An 18,487-nucleotide genomic window follows, 5' to 3' on the forward strand; every position below is an offset into this window, starting at 1 on the left:
TTCCTATTACAGTTTGCAGGGCTAACAAATGTAATCCGGATTACATGTTATTTCTTTTCAAATCAAATTTGTGTTTTTGTCGATTTAAATAATATGGAGATGAACCTCTATATGCAATATCTCAAAGATGCACTTGTACATGCAGAGATTAAAAAAATATGCAACTTTGGCAACATGCCTGTAATCGTAGTTGTTGCTAATTCATTTTTAGTTGTTATATGCAAATAAAAGTATTTGTCTACACTTATAACAATTAGCAGAGACATGAATACAGAGTTATTTCCTTGAAAGTCCTAGCTCTTTCATTCTAAAAACATAACAAATGTTTGCAATATCTTACAGGACTAGTGCAAGGAACATACCGCTTGGGAATTATGTATGTAATATTTGAACTTGTTTTTCAATCATATTTTGCCTTATGGTTAAAAGAGAGCATTTGTATCCAAAACACAGGAAATATGAAAACTTGAAAAGTATGTTCACTTTCAATTCACCCAAGTCCTTTTCTTTGTCTGGATCACATGTCAATGAGATTGTAAATTGAGGTGGAAATTGATTGACTGGTTCTAATAACTTTGTAATAGCTATAAATAGGACGCATCCTATTTGAGTCATGTGTAATATCCCGCTGAGGCTATGTTAATACATAGCATGCATGGCAGTATTGGCAGGGTAGTTTTGTGTGGTCTCGAAAAGAATATTCAATGAAAATGAACATTCTAATTTAGCTGATATCTCACTTTGCTGAAAAACTCAGAAAAGACACTTTTTAACATAAATATAGTAAGCTGCATGTGTCAAAAGTCCTTTGTAATATTTGAATTCTTGCAAGATGGAATGACAATAATATTTGTTTCAATGATTTGCAAATTCTAGGAAAATGTTACTTCAAGATCTATTTCACCTTTGAGCTTTACTTGGTAAAAACAGATTGCCGTGTATTTTTTATTCATCTGAATACCGGTATAGTTTCTGCCTCTAAAATCCTTTTAGTTGTTAATGACAAGATTTTAATAAAACATGTAATGTGACAAAAGAAAAGTTATGAATCTGTTCAAAGTTTATTTTTTGGAGTATCCAATGATCGTAATTTGTGGGCTGTTATGGTAGCCTTTGATATATTGTTAAACAATCTAAAATTGTTGCGAATTTTTTTTGAAAATGTAACCTGATATTTTGCTTATTCAAGTCCAAACAGACAAATTTAATTTTCATTTGCTTTATAATTGTTTTTAAAATATGTATACACTGTATTTATTTTATAGATAACTTCATTCTGTTTTCTCTGGCACATTCAGAATTAATCAGAACAGTGCATTTTTCTGTTCATGTGAGTTTTTCAAAAAATTGCTGCACAGAAATTGTGACTTTACATTTGAAGGGATGAGTTTAAGAATTTTCTCTTCTTAGAACAAAATTACTCTCTCTGCTCCCTTTTGTGTGTGTAGAATGAGACAATACCATGCTATTACAAATTATATCAAATATGCTAAATCATCAGTTCTCAATTTCTGAATAATAGTTTATTCTTTTACGATGAAGGATACATTCAAATTTGTAATTATTTTTTACATGCTTTTCATAGGGAACATCTCATTTTTTTTAACCTGAAAAAAAAATAAATTAGAATGTTGAAAACAAATCAATCATCTTTTTACAAAAAATCCTATAATCCACGTCACTCAATTTTCTAAAAGTAATTAGATGAACGTTAGATATTTCTAGACAGTTCTACAAATTAATGATTTTCTGTAAATGAAACCAAACAAAAACAGCAGTCAGTATTCAACTCTGCATGACACATAATGTATACATGTACATGTAGATCAGCTAGCCGTCTCCCACATCCAAAACTGCACTGTGACACACTTTCATCCCAGGAGTTCAACGCAAAGAACTGCACCCTCATGATGTTTTTTTATAATCAATATCAACTTTGCATTTCTGAATCTGATATACTGTGGACTGAGGTGAATGGCTTTTATGAGCAGGGCAGCTCTGAATTTACAAGCCATTTCATGACTTGGTGTAAAGCCAATTTCTTAATTTCATATACAGAGGAAAAGCACTCAACTTGATTGGTTAGGTGCATAGCCCATAAACTCTGCATTTCTGAATCTATCATATTGTGGACTGAGGTGAATGGCTTTTATGAGCAGAGCAGCTCTGAATATGATATAAACAAGCCATTTCCTGACTTGGTGTATAGCCAATTTATTAATTTCACGTACAGAGGAAAAGCACTCAACTTGATTACTCAGGTGCATAGCCCATAAACTCTGCATTTCTGAATCTGTCATATTGTGGACTAAAGTGAATGGCTTTTATGAGCAGGGCAGCTCTGAATTTGATATAAACAAGCCATTTCATGACTTGGTGTAAAGCCAATTTCTTAATTTCATATACAGAGGAAAAGCACTCAACTTGATTAGTTAGGTGCATAGCCCATAAACTCTGCATTTCTGAATCTGTCATATTGTGGACTAAAGTGAATGGCTTTTATGAGCAGGGCAGCTCTGAATTTGATATAAACAAGCCATTTCATGACTTGGTGTAAAGCCAATTTTTTAATTTCATGTACAGAGGAAAAGCACTCAACTTGATTACTCAGGTGCATACTAGCCCATAAACTCTGCATTTCTGAATCTAATACACTGTGGACTGAGGTGAATGGCTTTTATGAGCAGAGCAGCTCTGAATATGATATAAACAAGCCATTTCCTGACTTGGTGTATAGCCAATTTATTAATTTCATGTACAGAGGAAAAGCATAGCCAATTAAAACACCACATACATGTATCTGGATCTAATATACTGTGGACTTTAATAGGTGAAGTGAATGGCCTTTTTGAGCAGGGAGACCGTCTGATCTTAATATAAAGAGGGCATTTCCTGATTTGGTGCATGGCCCTAATATAAGCACAGCATTTCGTCCTGTAGCAGGTAGAAGGGGGGAAACTGTGTTGCGTCGTTCCTGTCGTTCCGCTAAACGTGGATGTGTAGTTTTGTGTTAAGCGCCCCCCCCCCCCACTCAGTGTTATTTAGGGTATGCACATGCTTGTTCCCAGCTACCCCCTCCCGCCCCCCGCCCCCCTTTCAGTAAAAGTCTGGTGTGTAAAGTCAATACGGGTCAACCTTTTTCTTAACAAGCCTTTTTCGGCACCCCCCCCCCCCCCCCCCCCCCCTTTTCAGCAAAAGTCTGGTGTGTAAAGTCAATACGGGTCGACCTTTTTCTTTTGTTACGAGCCGGAGAGTTTGGGAACACGCATGGTATCCCTCCGTTCACAGAGGGGGGGGGGGGGGGGGTTAGCGTAAGGTGCTAAGCATTACAATACCTGTAACTTCAAGAATATGTGCTTTTATTATTTGATATGAAACAAATCAAATTGGGTAATTACCATCCATTTTCACTTTCTTATTATCTGATAAAGAAAGAAATCCCTATCATGCTTAACAAATGATGTACAGCAATAAAAAAAAATTGTAAGTGAATTACAAGAAATTTGGCATGCGTGCATACGAACAACCTTCTGCAGTCAGCCACATGACAACTTCTAATTTTGACATACTGAGGGGGTGTGATGCTCTTATACAATATGAACAGGGCATTACAGAACCTTAGCCAATTATGAACAGGGTATTTCTGAGCTTCATATAAAGATAAGGAGCAAGGCCCATATATGAACAGGGTATTTCTGAACTATTAAGATAAGGAGCAAGGCCCCTATATGAACAGGGTATTTCTGAACTATTAAGATAAGGAGCAAGGCCCATATATGAACAGGGTATTTCTGAACTATTAAGATAAGGAGCAAGGCCCATATATGAACAGGGTATTTCTGAACTATTAAGATAAGGAGCAAGGCCCCTATATGAACAGGGTATTTCTGAACTATTAAGATAAGGAGCAAGGCCCATATATGAACAGGGTATTTCTGAACTATTAAGATAAGGAGCAAGGCCCATATATGAACAGGGTATTTCTGAACTATTAAGATAAGGAGCAAGGCCCCTATATGAACAGGGTATTTCTGAACTATTATAGATAAGGTGCAATGCCCATATATATGAACAGGGTATTTCTGAGCTTCATATAAAGAAAAGGTGCAATGTCCATATGTGAACAGGGTATTTCTGAACTATTATATATAAGATGCAATGCCCATAATATGTGAACAGAGCAGTCTTTAACAGTTTAACTAGATCTAACACATTAACAGTCTAGAGGTGCCACAAGGCAGATTCCTGCTTGAAGTCAATGTAACAAAATACACAAAGGAAATTCAGACTCCTTTAAATGTGACATCCTCGCCTTGATTAGTAGTTCCTGTTTTTTGCTTCAAGCTTGGAACTACAAAATTATGAAAGGGTGATTGACAGGACTGTTGTATAAATAGGCAAGATTTCACCAAACTAAATCTTAGATTATCCTTTTCTTTCAGCAACTGATGTGACACAGGTGACAGGAACAAATATATTTAAATGACATGCAGAAACTGCAAAGCAAGAAACAGGGTCACATAGGAACTAAACATTAACAAAAAAATCACACCTCTTTTCTTTCTCTCTCTCTCTCTCTCTCTCTAAGCTCTCTCTAAGAATGACTTCAAGACCTTTTTTTTAAACAGTACAATACACTTTAACAATTGGCACATTCATGGTTAATATAAAAGTGTATATTTTTCCCCTTCATTTTGTAACTTTAATTTGTAAGTTCATTTAGTGACAATAATGATCTACATGAGAAATGTGTCAGTGAAAGGAAACTAAAAGTGGGGTCACTTTGAGGAAGCAAAGCAAGTTCATTCAGCATATTCCAAATACAGGTTCTTTAACCATACTTTTGCCTTTTTGAATAGGAATTGTGTTTTGGGGTACTTCCTTACAAAGCTGCCGCTTTCTTTCATATTTATTTTAAAGTGAAACTACGGTCAGGTGCATCAACAACTGCACGAGAATGAAATTGAAATCCTGACAATACATCAGATAATCAGATTTATAATCATAGGATGAGAAAGATCTCACAAGGCATGCACAAGACCATTATTGTATTGCAAATTCAAAATGCAACAACCCTGCGCAGACAGAGATATCAAATGGTTATAATAGCAATCTCTTGAGAGCGTCAATAGACAGTTTCGCCTTTGGAGGAAGTGGTTACAGAGCAGTCAATTGCAACAAATCTCCCACCCCCCCCCCATACCTAACTGTAAAATGCAGTAAAGTGAAGTGTCATAGGCTTTTAGTAATTCCACTTTGCAGCAGCATTCTATTGGGGGCTCTACAGACATGATTAAGGAGAGGGCACTTCCCTACATATTTGAACTTCTCGTGAAACCTTTGATGACACGAATTAAAAGCAATAACCAACAGCCTCAAACAATAATTAATTAAGTTCAGACAAGAAAAACTGAAAGCATGCTATTTTAAGTGTTAATACTAATTACTTTGCAGGAACAGGACACAAGCGAATTTGAACTCTTTTTTTAAAGTATACGCTAGTACCCTCATATATCCATGGACACATATTATGTACATAGAAAAGAAAATAATACATCTTGTTATGCAACTATTGAGAGTAATAAAAAAATTGTAAGGGTTGGTCCTTACGAAGGTATTATTAAAGGTAACATTGGAGGAAGCCAACATTTAAGGGGCAACTATACCCATGGATTACAAATATGCTTGTTATCCAGCAAAAAAAAACACCATTTTAGTAAAATACAAGTAAAGAAATTATAATTAGCGATCATTACAAAGCATTTTTTCAAACTAAAAAAGATATTATTTCAGGATTAGAAAAAATGCAATATCAAGTTGTTTGAAGATGGTGTCTTCCAATACCTTCAGTTTAAACCCAAACTCTCTCTCTCTCTCTCTCTCTCTCTCTCTCTCTCTCTCTCTCTCCCTCCCTCCCTCCCTCTCTCTCTCTCTAACAACATGTATCAGGTTACATATAAACACAAAATCAACAATTAATGTCACATAAGTCCTAAAAATTAAACATAAAAAAAAGGGAAGTAATTATATTTAATATGAATGGATAATAGACGTACATCAGTATCGCATATTTATCAATCCTTTCGCGGATTGGTGTGCTCATAAAGATAAGATAATCAACTTACCATTATCAGCTGCCTCTGATTCCGGACCTTTCTGTTTATAGCCAAAGATAAGATCGATCCAGTGATGGAGATGATGCGAGACGTAGTCACTCTCCAATGCCTGACGACACTTCCTACAAAAGTCAGCTTCATCTGAAACAAAGAAGAGAGATATTAATATCCACTCTACTTGGGAATTCTTCACAAGAATAAATAATCGCAGTAGTGATGATGAACCTTAATGCAGAATGTATTACTTGTGTTTGTAAACAATATTTGAGGTGTTAGGATACTTTCATTAATTAAGTGCAAATGAATAATTGTACCTGAACTTAATTGTAATTGTAAAACCTTGGCAACTGTGGAGAATGGTTAATTTTCATATTCAATAATGAACAACAAAATAGTGCAGCCTTGGGTGCCTGGTTAGTGGTACCATAAATTATAGCCCAGGGGTGGTTATGACCTTGGCCACTGCAGATAAGGGTTACATTTTACATTCAAATGTTACCAGCACAATGGTTTAGCATTGGGTGCACTTCAGTTATTATTGGTATCTAATAATACCAGCCCATAGCAGTAGACCAATCTTGACCGCTGTCGGGAAGAGTATATTTTCGGTTCAAAGTTTAACAACCAAACTGGTGGATCTGACTGAACACCTACAGCATTGATAATTTCTTACCATCGGCCCAAGGGGGCAGCACAACGTTGGTTACCGTGGAGCCATCCTGACATGTTCCCAGCTTAAGACCCTTCCGATTGATGAGGAAATCTGACATCTCAGGCTGGTAGAACTCAGGGATCAGCTCCTTCACATCGGAAGGCAGGGAAAGGACGTTGTTCCACGTCTCGGCCGCACTGAAGGAATGAAAGGAGATTACACAAGAATGTATGAACAATTGATTGGGTTTTCTGTGGTGTGAAGGGTAAAGAGCAGTTCTGAAGAGAGAGAGAGAGAGAGGGGGGGGGGGAAGGTGTTTCACACATCAGGAGGCAGCAATAGGATGTTGTTTCATGTCTCAGCTGCAGTGAAGGAATGGATTGAAAGTACAAAAGAAATGATGTATTTGTGTTTGTGGTTAGTGATACCCCTGCTATTGGAAGAGGGGAAGTAGATGCCAGTCTGGAGAGAAATAGAGAGGAGGGAGAGGGAGAGGGAGCAGGAGAGGGAGAGGGTGATGGCGTTTGGAGGGAGAGGAGAGAGAGAGGGAGAGAGAGAAAGAGAGAGAGAGAGAGAGAGAAGGGGGGAGAGTCGCAAACACAAAGCAAGCAATATAATGAGAAATTATCATCAAAAATGTCAGAGGAATCAATTCAGCACATGGCATATTCAAATCAAAATAATATTTCCAGTTACAACTGATGTTTTCATCAATTATAAGAAAAGATAGCATGAAGTACAATGGGACAACAGGAAAAGTACCATATCTCTGGAAGAAAATCATCATATTCTCACCTTTTAAAGAGCCTATCTGGTTGGTCAAACCTGCCATTTTGCAAGCAGAGTGCCTCTTCCGGAGCTACCCTCACCAGGTAATACAAGACATACCCAGGAGTAGAGTAGTGGGAACCGTAGAGGAACTTAGGCTCTGGCATGTCTTTCCTTCTCTCCTGTAATAGTCGAATAATAGTTAATTAACAATAATAATGCATTAGTAGTAAAAAATAAGTCCCATTTGTAGCCAACATCAAATTATGTAGAACTTTGCAGGAATTATGAACATGTCACATATGTCCTATCTGTGAAATTTTAACTTTAGCAGTGTCCTAATATTCAAATTATGCAAGGAAATCCGTTTAATTTCTAGACTTTACTGTCGGACACTAATAACATACAAAAAATGAGCTGTAAAGGGTACATGAGCATTTGTCTACATCAATAACCCAATTCTTGTAATGGCTAAAATTAAACTGATTGAATCTTTAAGTAGCACAAAATGTACAACCATTCGGTACAAGGGTCTGAAAATCAGACTATTACTTTAGTGATTGCAATCAAGTTCTAAATTAGTATTACCTTTCAAATGCATTTGGAATCTAACCTTTAAATTTTTTGGGCCTGCAAATGGGACAAAGTGCCTTTAATTTGTAGCCCCAATATATTGGTTTCCCAACTTTGTCAGTCACACAAGCTCATGGTCCAAATTGTTTTTATGTGGTTGAATTGTTAAAAACAACTTTAAGTGACAGTATTTTCAAACACAGTGAATATTCAACATTTGTCCTCAATGAGCATCCTTGATGAGCATGCAGAAACCTCTATCTTTAATCTTTAATAACCATCACAAAGAAATACAAAAATATGATACAGTGATGACTGAATTATGCATGACAAAAAAAAACTAAATTTTACCCTGAATCTCTCAAGTCTCTTGGTGTTAATGGCACCGATTGGTTTACTGAGGTCACGAAAGGTCAAAGGGTCACTGAGGTCAAGTTCAAGGCTTGTGTAGTCTGCTAAGATCCATGGGAAGACTGGGTACTGTGTGATGTCATTGATACTGCGGTCAGCTTGACTGAGAGATGGGAAGATGACGGTTAGGAACATGGATAAAATAGACAGTGCAATGAACAGAAAATAAAATCATTACAAAAACAAAAACAAACTAGATTGATCTTCGACTTCGCACAGTCGAAGATGATGCCTCCAGAGTCCGCCGTAGAGCAATTTTACAAACCTAAACAGAAGCCTTTTCTAAAATCCAAGTTTAATTGTAATTCATTAACAGGTTCTCAAAATATCGTGATTACAAGCTATTTTTCATATACATGTATGACCCTTTGATCTTTGACCTCATGACCCCAAATCCAACCAGTTCATTTGCTCATCAAGATGCATACATGTCCTGAGTTTGATAGTAATCCATCTGTCAGTTCTATTGACAATGCGTTCAAAATTTATTTTTGAATACATTTAATGGAGCCCCAATGACCTTTGACCTCATGGCCCCCAAATCTAATTAGTTTAATGGATCTGCAAGATTCATACATGACCCAAGTTTGGCAGGAATCCATCAATCGGTTCTTGAGATAACGAGATCACAAGAACGGGACATACGGAAGGACAACCCGAAAACAAAATTCCTTCAGCTACTTCGTTGAGAGGAAGAGGAAGAGGAAGAGATTTTCAAAAGCTGAAAAATCTACAATATTCCCCTTTTAAGAAGAATAACCTTCCAATATACTGAAGAAAAAAAGAACCTGACTTTTTAATGAATAGACAGTAATAATTGCTTGATGATTTTCCATACACAATCAAGTTGCATGAATGCCAGATCACAAATATTCTTATCATGAATATTAAATCATGACAATATATTCACAGTAAATTATAGAAAATCATCAAGTCATTCCCAGTCCATTCCAATACAAATTTCTCATTTATTTAACCATGAAATCCTCCAGTATGATAATTTTAGAGATTTTCTTGAAAAATATTAGAGACATCTTAAACATGAAATGAACCATATCAATAACATTTTTCTAATTCTCTGCAGTAGTGCATCTCACCTGTTTAAGTACATGAGGTAGTCAAAGTTTGAGATAACTTTATTCTGCCATAGCAACATCATGTTCTCCTGTCCCGATTCTTGTAACCTGACACCTGAAGAATGGAGAGAAAATACCAAATTAAAAATAACTTTCATCTATTTTTTTTTGTATGATGATGCATATATACCAATAACAATATAAGGAAGTTCATGGATTTTGAGGTGGTTTGTTATTGCGAACCCTGGGATTTTGTGAAAATAGTGGTTATGCTCGGTAACAAAAATCCTGTGTGTTATGCCTCTGCTGGCCAGGTGATCTGACACAAACCCCTAGTGACATTTGCTCCTGGTTTCATTTGGCAAAGATTCAGAGACAGGGTTAGGGTTGCCATTGGGTTGCATGTTATTTTACGGCTAAATGTAGCGTTGGGTAGGTTCAAGGTTGAAGTTAGATGTTTGGTTATGGATACACTTTAGGAATTGACAGCAGAGCAATTGTTGCGAGAGCATGTGTCACAACACCACTGGCCCACTGCAAAGCTTACATCGATATACAATCAAACCTGCTATGGTGAAAACCAGTAAAGAAAGACCACCTGTCTACAAAGACCATATTTTTTGTTTCCCTAGAATATGGTTTCTCATTGAAACATTTACCTGTACATAAAGGCCACCTGTCCATAAAGACCACTTGTCTTGTCTCCTTTGGGTTGTCTTTATAAACAGGTTTCACTGTATATTCAAGTTTATGGATGTTTCTTTCCTCATTGGGGGACCATGTGACAAGTTAGACCATTAACCTGTTATTAATAAATGAACTACAATACTTGGTATCCAGTCTGCATACACTGCTTGTTGCCATGTCAGGCAAGCATATGACAAGCCTTCAGGTTGTCAAGAACAACCTTTTCTTTCAACAGTATGCCTAACTTTGAATATGTTAGTAAACCTGTCTATTGACAATGATAGTTGAAGCAAACCTCACCTGGCTGTTCAACGACCTTGGCGTATAGTTCATCTCTCTCCTCTGGTTTAGAAAGCACTAGGAATAGATTGGACCGGATCGAATCATCACAAAACACCTCCAGGCCCTGGTATGAAGTGGCATGAACAAACAGAAAAAGAGATGAGTGGGACTAAAAACAATATGTGAATGAAGAGTTCTATTCAAACCTTATGCTGTATAATAATATTAACAAATAATATGCCAGTTTTATATTATGCAACTACACTATATTGCTCTTTTCAAACCCTCATTTTATTCAGGCTTCCATTATATTTTCTTTCCTAGTACCATATAAAGAGAGAAATAAATGCAATTGTATTCCTATGACTGATGATGGAATTTTGTAACATTGAAACATGTTCTGTGCTTTTAAAAGCAATATGCTTTTCGTCATCTCTGTTTTGGAAAAATAAGTCATCCCTTGGCTAAATTCAAATAGAGGACATGAACTAAATTCTGATCAATTATTACACTATAAATAATCAAATCAATGTGACAAAAATGTTGTAAAATGTTAGTTATCTTCCTTACCACATGCTTCAATAGGAACCGCCTCTTCACTAGTCTCTTGATATCAGAAAGCTTGATCTTCATAACAGGCACCTACAAAATAGACACAGGTGACAAATTATTATAAATAAATAGATGACAAGTTAATGGAAACACTGATGGCATTATTGATTTCTGTTTCACACCCAAGAAAGGAGACATAGACAAAAGCGCAAGCAAAGTCCCATCTTGCACCCTCCATATCAAAGAGAGAATATCATTAAAAGTACCAAGGTTGAAAAACAAAACTGCAAAATGACAAACATCGTCAAAATAACCACTTAAAAATTCTTGTCACTCCATTTACATATTTCAGAATGAGAATTATTCATTTTGCATAAATGTTAATATGTCAGATTACAAAAGAATTTCATTAATGGGCTAAAGAGGTTTTAATAGGGATACTTTTCATCAGGGAAGTGGATAAGACAAAGAACAATTACCCGTAGATAATTCTAATTCATTTTTCATCTGCATACTTAAAGCCTATCTGCATTAGTTTGGCCAGGAGGGATTAGACCTCCCTGCATGGTCACCTACAGGTGGTTATCTCATCAAATCAGCTCTCATTTAACAAAGGAAACAGGGAACCAAGTAGTGCAGTCCCGCTTTAAAGTAGATATTCATTGATTTTAAAAACTCACTTTATTTTCATCATTGCAAAGTTGAAACTTTGATTCGACAAGGTTATCAAAATTCAATGCTTGGAAACATTCGAAGTAATGATTATTATAAATTACAAAACGCTTAAATACAGCCCCGGCATAGCACCTGAAGAGCTCTCCGAACGCTGCTGAGGTGTGTGAGATCACAGTATGGACATGATGGGCACAAGCAGACGATGTCCCATGACATCTCACACATTTTCAGTGCCTGTGCTTTCATCTTCTCTTGAATTCTTTCTCTTACTTCACTACCGTCAGGCTAAATGTAAAATCTATTGCCTCACTCTAAACCCGTGCATGGTTTTATTTTCATGACAAATGCAGCGATACAAAAATAAAGGAATCTGTCGCTTGTAAACAAAATAAGACGCCATTGTATATTCAGCTGCACACTCCGCGGTATGTTCGGCGTTTCAAGAGGGAACAAATGCCGTCCTCAATATCATTCCGGGGGTTTTTCAATTTGAAAGTCTGGTTTCTTTGATTGTTAATGAACCCCTATCCCATGTATTTACAAGCAAAAGATTTTAGTTATTAGAATCGGGTCATATCCCCTTTTGAATGGTTTGACATGCCATTACATTTATATACACTAAACTCATTATAATTTGACAAATGATAGCTTTGCAATTATGTTCATTCTTTATGGGACGTCGTCTGCTTAGGCAGTATTGGTCCATATAGTGACGTCATTAAAACATTGTTATTTTTCCGGCGAATCTCTCGTATATCCCAGCTGCTATGGAGGTGGTTGTATTTGTATTTTTATAAATCACCCGATATGTAGTTGAACGAAAACTTGTACGACGGCCATCTGTTAGCTTACCAGTTTCTAGTGATACATTAGTTGACATATTTGTGATTTTCTTTGAATTTCACCTTTAAAAAAAAAAAAAATCCTTATCAACTTGTAGCGTGACTTACTGGTTCTACATTATTAAACGGCTGAAAGTAGAGTATAGTAGATGTGACCATGATGCGACCTGGATTGACCACCAGTGGAGTGATGCGCTCCCCTACCATCTCCACGACGATGGTCTCGTAGAGGCTCTCAAGACGACTCGTGTCAAACTTCACCCTCTTCTGCCTGGAGTACACGATGGTTGCAATCTTGGGAGAACAAAAGGTTGAAAGTCTGTTACAACATCAATAATCACGACATTTAGTATTCTGCAAGAGCTTATGCCTATGTCATACATGCCAACATTTGAAAATCAGAAATCTGTACAAATTATGCTATTTTCAAAAAAAAGAGGAACAATCCTAACTCTCCTATTCAATACTACAGACAAATTTGTACAGGAAGAGGAACACCTGCATTAAAATGATAATTATCTTCTCCCAAAAAGAGGAATGTTCCTCTTTAATCTGAACAGTTGGCATGTATGCTATGTTACTGGATACCGGGATTATGAATTCTATTAAAAGAAAAGAGATAACAAATGCAACACTGACTTCATAACAAAAAGTCATTTATGTAACCACCTCATAATATTTGATTCCACTAAAATTAAGAGAATGCTTAAGAAGAAGAAGAAGATGATGATGGTGATGAAAATAAAGGTGATGATGAAGATGATGAGAATGATCATAGTGTTAATGATAATTACGATATTGATGTTGCAGCTGCTACTGCTGCTGAAGAGGATAGAAATATGATTAATTGTTGACAATAATAACAATGACAATAAAGATAAAAGAAAACAATGATGATGATGATGATGATGATGATGATGATGATGATGACGATGGTGATGATAATAATGAGGACAATGACAAAAGTATGCTACTGCTAAAGATCGCCATGGTGATTAACAACTAGAACATTTCTCACCATAGCATCTTGATCCGCCATAGGAAGAGTAGCTGCTCTGGCCAGCTGATTAGCCGGGTGTACCACATCTTCAGCTGTCCCAAAGTTCAGGGTGAAAAAATACTGGCTATCACCCTAAAAATGAAATAGAAATGCACAAGAGTGAAGAAGAATTTAAAAATTAATTTGAAATGAGCTTTTCAAATTTTTTTGAATATGAAAAGTATTTTTCATGCATTATTACAATATACATAATAATATATTTCTAATATTTATAGTTTGAATTTAAAACTATAAATTTTACTAAGTTTTGTTATAAATGAGACTAAATATAGGCCCTACAGTGAATATTGCATATCAAGGGTATTATTTTGCTAGATGTATGTTTTGTGAAGGCAAAATTGGGTTTAATTTAAAAACATTAATAGAATTGTCTTTTATTTTATTCTGTTTGATACAACTCCATCACATTCTCAAAACATTGCAATTTAACAGCAAATTACATAACTATAATTTATTCATAAGAGTATTTCACCAGCTTTTAATCCATTATTAATTTATTTGATATATACAGAAATAGCATCCAAATTGTTGCTACACAAGTGCAATAAAACCAAATGGAATAAATATTTAAGTTCTCTATTATTCGACTTCAATGCAGTATTAAAGATATCCACTTATATGAACTTGAAAAGTGTCACTTTAGATTGTGTGAATAAAGTTAAATCAAGAATTATTAGTACATGTGTGTCTTAAAAATGATGAACAATCTGTCAAATCTGATAAAATTCATGAAAAATCTAACCCACATGCAAACTGTAAATACATAAAAATCTTATGCATACCTTTTTGAAGTTGTAAGGCCCTATTTCATTGCCAGCTTTCATTTGAATGGTTTGAGGGGTCTGGATGAATAGAGTGTCCCGCTTTGATCCAATCCTGTATGGTGAAGTAAAGAGAAAACTTGAAATTTTTCAATTTCACTCATTTATAAGTCACTTCTATGAGTGATTAGCAAAGTTTGTTTTGAAAAAGAATGGAATGTTTCACTATGCCTGAATGATCGGTAAGACTGTAACTTCAAAACGTTACTGTAAATTCTTCTCTCCTCGCATATCTTTAAAAGAGAACAAAACCCAACAAACATTAGCTGATAACCTTATTGAAAATAGGAAACCAGTGAAAAAAAATAATTGTTGATTAGTTGGGAAGGAAAGTAATGCAACAAGCTGACAGTGATTTATACATCACTGTAATATCGAAGGAATTTTTTTCTTCTTCAAGAATATTAAAAAACTGATTCAGAACTCCAAATTTAAACATAACACTGCTATGGCAGGATGAACAAGATTCTTTTTCTTTATTACTGTGTTAGGTTATATTAAACAATTACTCATGCTTCTGTAGTTTTCAAGGCTACACAGACATTCAAATTACATAAATGCACATAAGATATGTTGGTGAAATATGTTGTTGAGAAAATGAAGTCTTCAAAAGATATTAGCTGCCAGTGCAATATGTACATTGCATCACAAAATATTATATATGCCATTCAGATCTAACTATAAGCCATACTTGGATAAGAGAGGCGGGCTCCATTCCTCAATCTTGATGCAACTTCGAAGGGGAAACTTCATGATAGGTTGGGAGACATCTTGGGGATCAAAGACGATCGATTTGGAACAAATCTTCAGTCTTCCTCTGCATCGCCTATCATAAAATCACATTAAAAAAAAAAATCATAGTCATTGCTATTTTTACTGTCAACCGTCACAGTCATTGTCATCATCATTGTCATTATCATCAGCAACTCATCATCAACAACATCAGCATCATCATTATCACCTTCATTACCAATAACATTACCAAAAATGTTACCATAACTACTACCATTCTATAGACTGTTGTTCAAAACATCTTCAAAACATTGTCTTCCCTCTTTTTTCTGGGGGGGGGGGTAACTTAAGGGGGCACATGCCTCTTGTGCCCCCCTATCCCCGATAGCTACGCTATTGTTTATTACCTCCTTGTAGCTTCCTCTTCTGATATGCTTTTGAGTCCAGTTGGGTAGAAGTAAACGCTGAAGTCTTCAAAGTATATCTCACCCGGGTCAAGCAGCAAAAGAGAAAACCTGCAACATAAAAGGGATACACGTCTGTAAATTTATTCTGAAATGACATACAGTTTCTCAATTTTCTTTCTAAGGTTGAATAGCAGGCATGCAACATATTTGTGAAAGAAAATTGAGAAACTGTGAAAGAATTTCTTTCTTTATTTCTTTGTTATATGGCCTACAACATCCAGTTTTAGTGTAAATTGAATCTGTATCTCTAATACTTGTTCAATTAATTTCAAATTTGTTATGTCATAGTGACAGCCTTTACTTGAAGGTTACGTCTAACAATTGACTCAGCACCCCCCCCCCCTTTTTTTTTTGTCATCCAAAAATAGTAGAAAAGTGATGGCCCATGATACGATACTGATAAATATTTCATCTGATATTTTCGACTGATAAGTATAGTAAGAAAAACAAATATCGATTACACTTTCACACACACGCAAATTGTCATACTCTTTCTGTCATAGACCTAGAATTTTAGAAGGCTAGATTCTAACTGAAATACAAGTTTAACTTAATACTGTTAGAGCCAACATTAATACTAGCAGGTGGGACCGATAGAATCGGTGAAATGGGTTTTCTAACTTTTTCGTTCCTCAAATCATACTTATATTTACCTTTCTTTAATACTCAGATCTTCATCAACAAAGGCCATGATTCAGCAATGATTTTTCAAAGAGATTCATAGGAAATTCACATATTTCTTCGTCTCTTCCGGTTCGACAGTGACCGTCACGGACAGCTGCTCAACTTTCAACTCAAGTGCTCTACACAACTAGCTATAATCATAGTGCAGGCAGTGCATGCAGTGGCGAGAAAATATTGTCCAAAATAAATTTGTAATTAGCAGGGAGTTGGAATGGACTCCCTGATATGTTAACAATTAAACAAAGTATACACAAACACAACTCATATAATAAAATCAGCCTGTAAATTTAACAATTACCCCATGGACAATCACCCCCTCAAGCTAGGAAAACCACCCCCCCCCGTGACCCCGGACAATACCCCCCCCCCCCCCCGTTTATTAAAGGGGAAGTGAACCCTGATAATAATTTGGTTTAGGGGGTGATTGTCCAAGGGGATAATTTTCAGGGGTATAAAATTGTCCTCGAGGTGGTTGACCTCGGGGGGGGGGGGGGGGTAATTTTCCAGGGGTTATTTTCCTAAGGGGTAATTGTCTCGCTCGTAATTGGCCGGGTGTGATTGTCGGTCATTGTCCACCGGGGTACAGAGAGTAGAAGTGACCGAGAACCGACGAGGCAACCGGCTAACAGTGACCTTTCATAAAATTGTATGCTGTGCGTCCTTATCACGTACGTGCCCCTTTTAAACTGTTGTGCCCAGGCGCGCCGGAAGCAGTTCGGGATTGGGGGGCACACATTCTTGGGGGCTCACCTTCTAGGGACAGTGACGCCATGAGAAAACGTTCTAATGGGGGGGGGGGGCAGACGAAAAATCTGCATCACCACCAGTATTACACGTAACATGCAGGTCCCGCGGAACTTTTTTCAAAGTGGAGTATTAACGATTAGGTAGAGCGTAAATTGGCGTGGGATCCAGGGCATGAGCCTCGGCAGGGGGTCAAGGGGCTGAGCCCCCGGAAGCTCAGGGGTTTTAGGTATTTAATTACGGTTAGATGAGCATCCAGGGCCCTCTTTAAGGCTATTGACCTGTTCCAGGGGGGAGAGCCCCCAGAAGCTCAGAGGTTTTAATATTTAACTACGGTCAGATGAGCATCCAGGGGCTGACTTAGGGCCCTTGGTGGGGTCCAGGGGGCAGAGCCCCCGGAAGCTCAGGGGTTTTAGGTATTTAATAACAGTCAGATGAGCATCCAGGGGCCCGCCTTAGGGCCCTTGGTGGGGTCCAGGGGGCAGAGCCCCTGGAAGCTCAGGGGTTTAGGTATTTAATTACGGTCAGATGAGCATCCAGGGAACCACCTTAGTGCCCTTGGTGGGGTCCGGGGGCAGAGCCCCCGTTAGCTCTGGGGTTTCAGGCATTTTTTTATACCTTATAAGCTCAGGGGTTTTAGGTATTTAATAACGGTCAGATGAGCATCCAAATGCCCATCTTAGGGCCCTTGGTGGGGTCCAGGGGGCAGAGCCCCCGAAAGCTCAGGGGTTTTAGGTATTTAATAACGGTCAGATAAGCATCCAGGAGCCCGCCTTAGGGCCCTTGGTGGGGTCCAGGGGGCAAAGCCCCTGGAAGCTCAGGGGTTTTAGGTATTTAATTACGGTCAGATGAGCGTCCAGGGAACCACCTTAGGGCCCTTGGTGGGGTCCGGGGGCAGAGCCCCCGTTAGCTCTGGGGTTTCAGGCATTTTTTAATACCTTATAAGGGGTTTTAGGTATTTAATAACGGTCAGATGAGCATCCAAATGCCCATCTTAGGGCCCTTGGTGGGGTCCAGGGGGCAGAGCCCCCGAAAGCTCAGGGGTTTTAGGTATTTAATAACGGTCAGATAAGCATCCAGGAGCCCGCCTTAGGGCCCTTGGTGGGGTCCAGGGGGCAAAGCCCCTGGAAGCTCAGGGGTTTTAGGTATTTAATTACGGTCAGATGAGCATCCAGGGAACCACCTTAGGGCCCTTGGTGGGGTCCGGGGCAGAGCCCCCGTTAGCTCTGGGGTTTCAGGCATTTTTTATACCTTATTTGTGACATTGGGAGGTCACTTATTTTTTTCTCTCCCTCTTTCTTTCTTTTTATCTATAACATACTTTTTCAAAAAATGAGGGGGGGGC

At 37.4% G+C, this 18,487-nt stretch overlaps 1 protein-coding gene across 1 annotated transcript in view; it reads right to left on the reverse strand.

Annotated features, from left to right (window-relative positions):
- LOC588382 (protein FAN) overlaps window positions 1–16,520 on the reverse strand; it is a 34,921-nt gene extending 18,401 nt beyond the window's left edge. Inside the window, exons 1-13 of the mRNA XM_030984655.1 lie at window positions 16,368–16,520; window positions 15,655–15,762; window positions 15,207–15,341; window positions 14,477–14,570; window positions 13,653–13,766; window positions 12,743–12,928; window positions 11,136–11,207; window positions 10,584–10,689; window positions 9,618–9,711; window positions 8,461–8,623; window positions 7,564–7,718; window positions 6,790–6,965; window positions 6,126–6,257 (exon numbers count right to left, since the gene is read on the reverse strand). Coding sequence (XP_030840515.1) covers window positions 6,126–6,257; window positions 6,790–6,965; window positions 7,564–7,718; window positions 8,461–8,623; window positions 9,618–9,711; window positions 10,584–10,689; window positions 11,136–11,207; window positions 12,743–12,928; window positions 13,653–13,766; window positions 14,477–14,570; window positions 15,207–15,341; window positions 15,655–15,762; window positions 16,368–16,405 — 1,573 coding nt within the window. The 5' untranslated portion in view covers window positions 16,406–16,520. The remainder of the gene's footprint in view (window positions 1–6,125; window positions 6,258–6,789; window positions 6,966–7,563; window positions 7,719–8,460; window positions 8,624–9,617; window positions 9,712–10,583; window positions 10,690–11,135; window positions 11,208–12,742; window positions 12,929–13,652; window positions 13,767–14,476; window positions 14,571–15,206; window positions 15,342–15,654; window positions 15,763–16,367) is intronic.
- Window positions 16,521–18,487: the final 1,967 nt, after the last annotated feature.

The sequence above is a fragment of the Strongylocentrotus purpuratus genome, unplaced genomic scaffold, assembly GCF_000002235.5.
Source record: "Strongylocentrotus purpuratus isolate Spur 01 unplaced genomic scaffold, Spur_5.0 spur5_contig_834, whole genome shotgun sequence".
In the NCBI taxonomy this organism is placed as follows: Eukaryota; Metazoa; Echinodermata; class Echinoidea; order Camarodonta; family Strongylocentrotidae; genus Strongylocentrotus; species Strongylocentrotus purpuratus.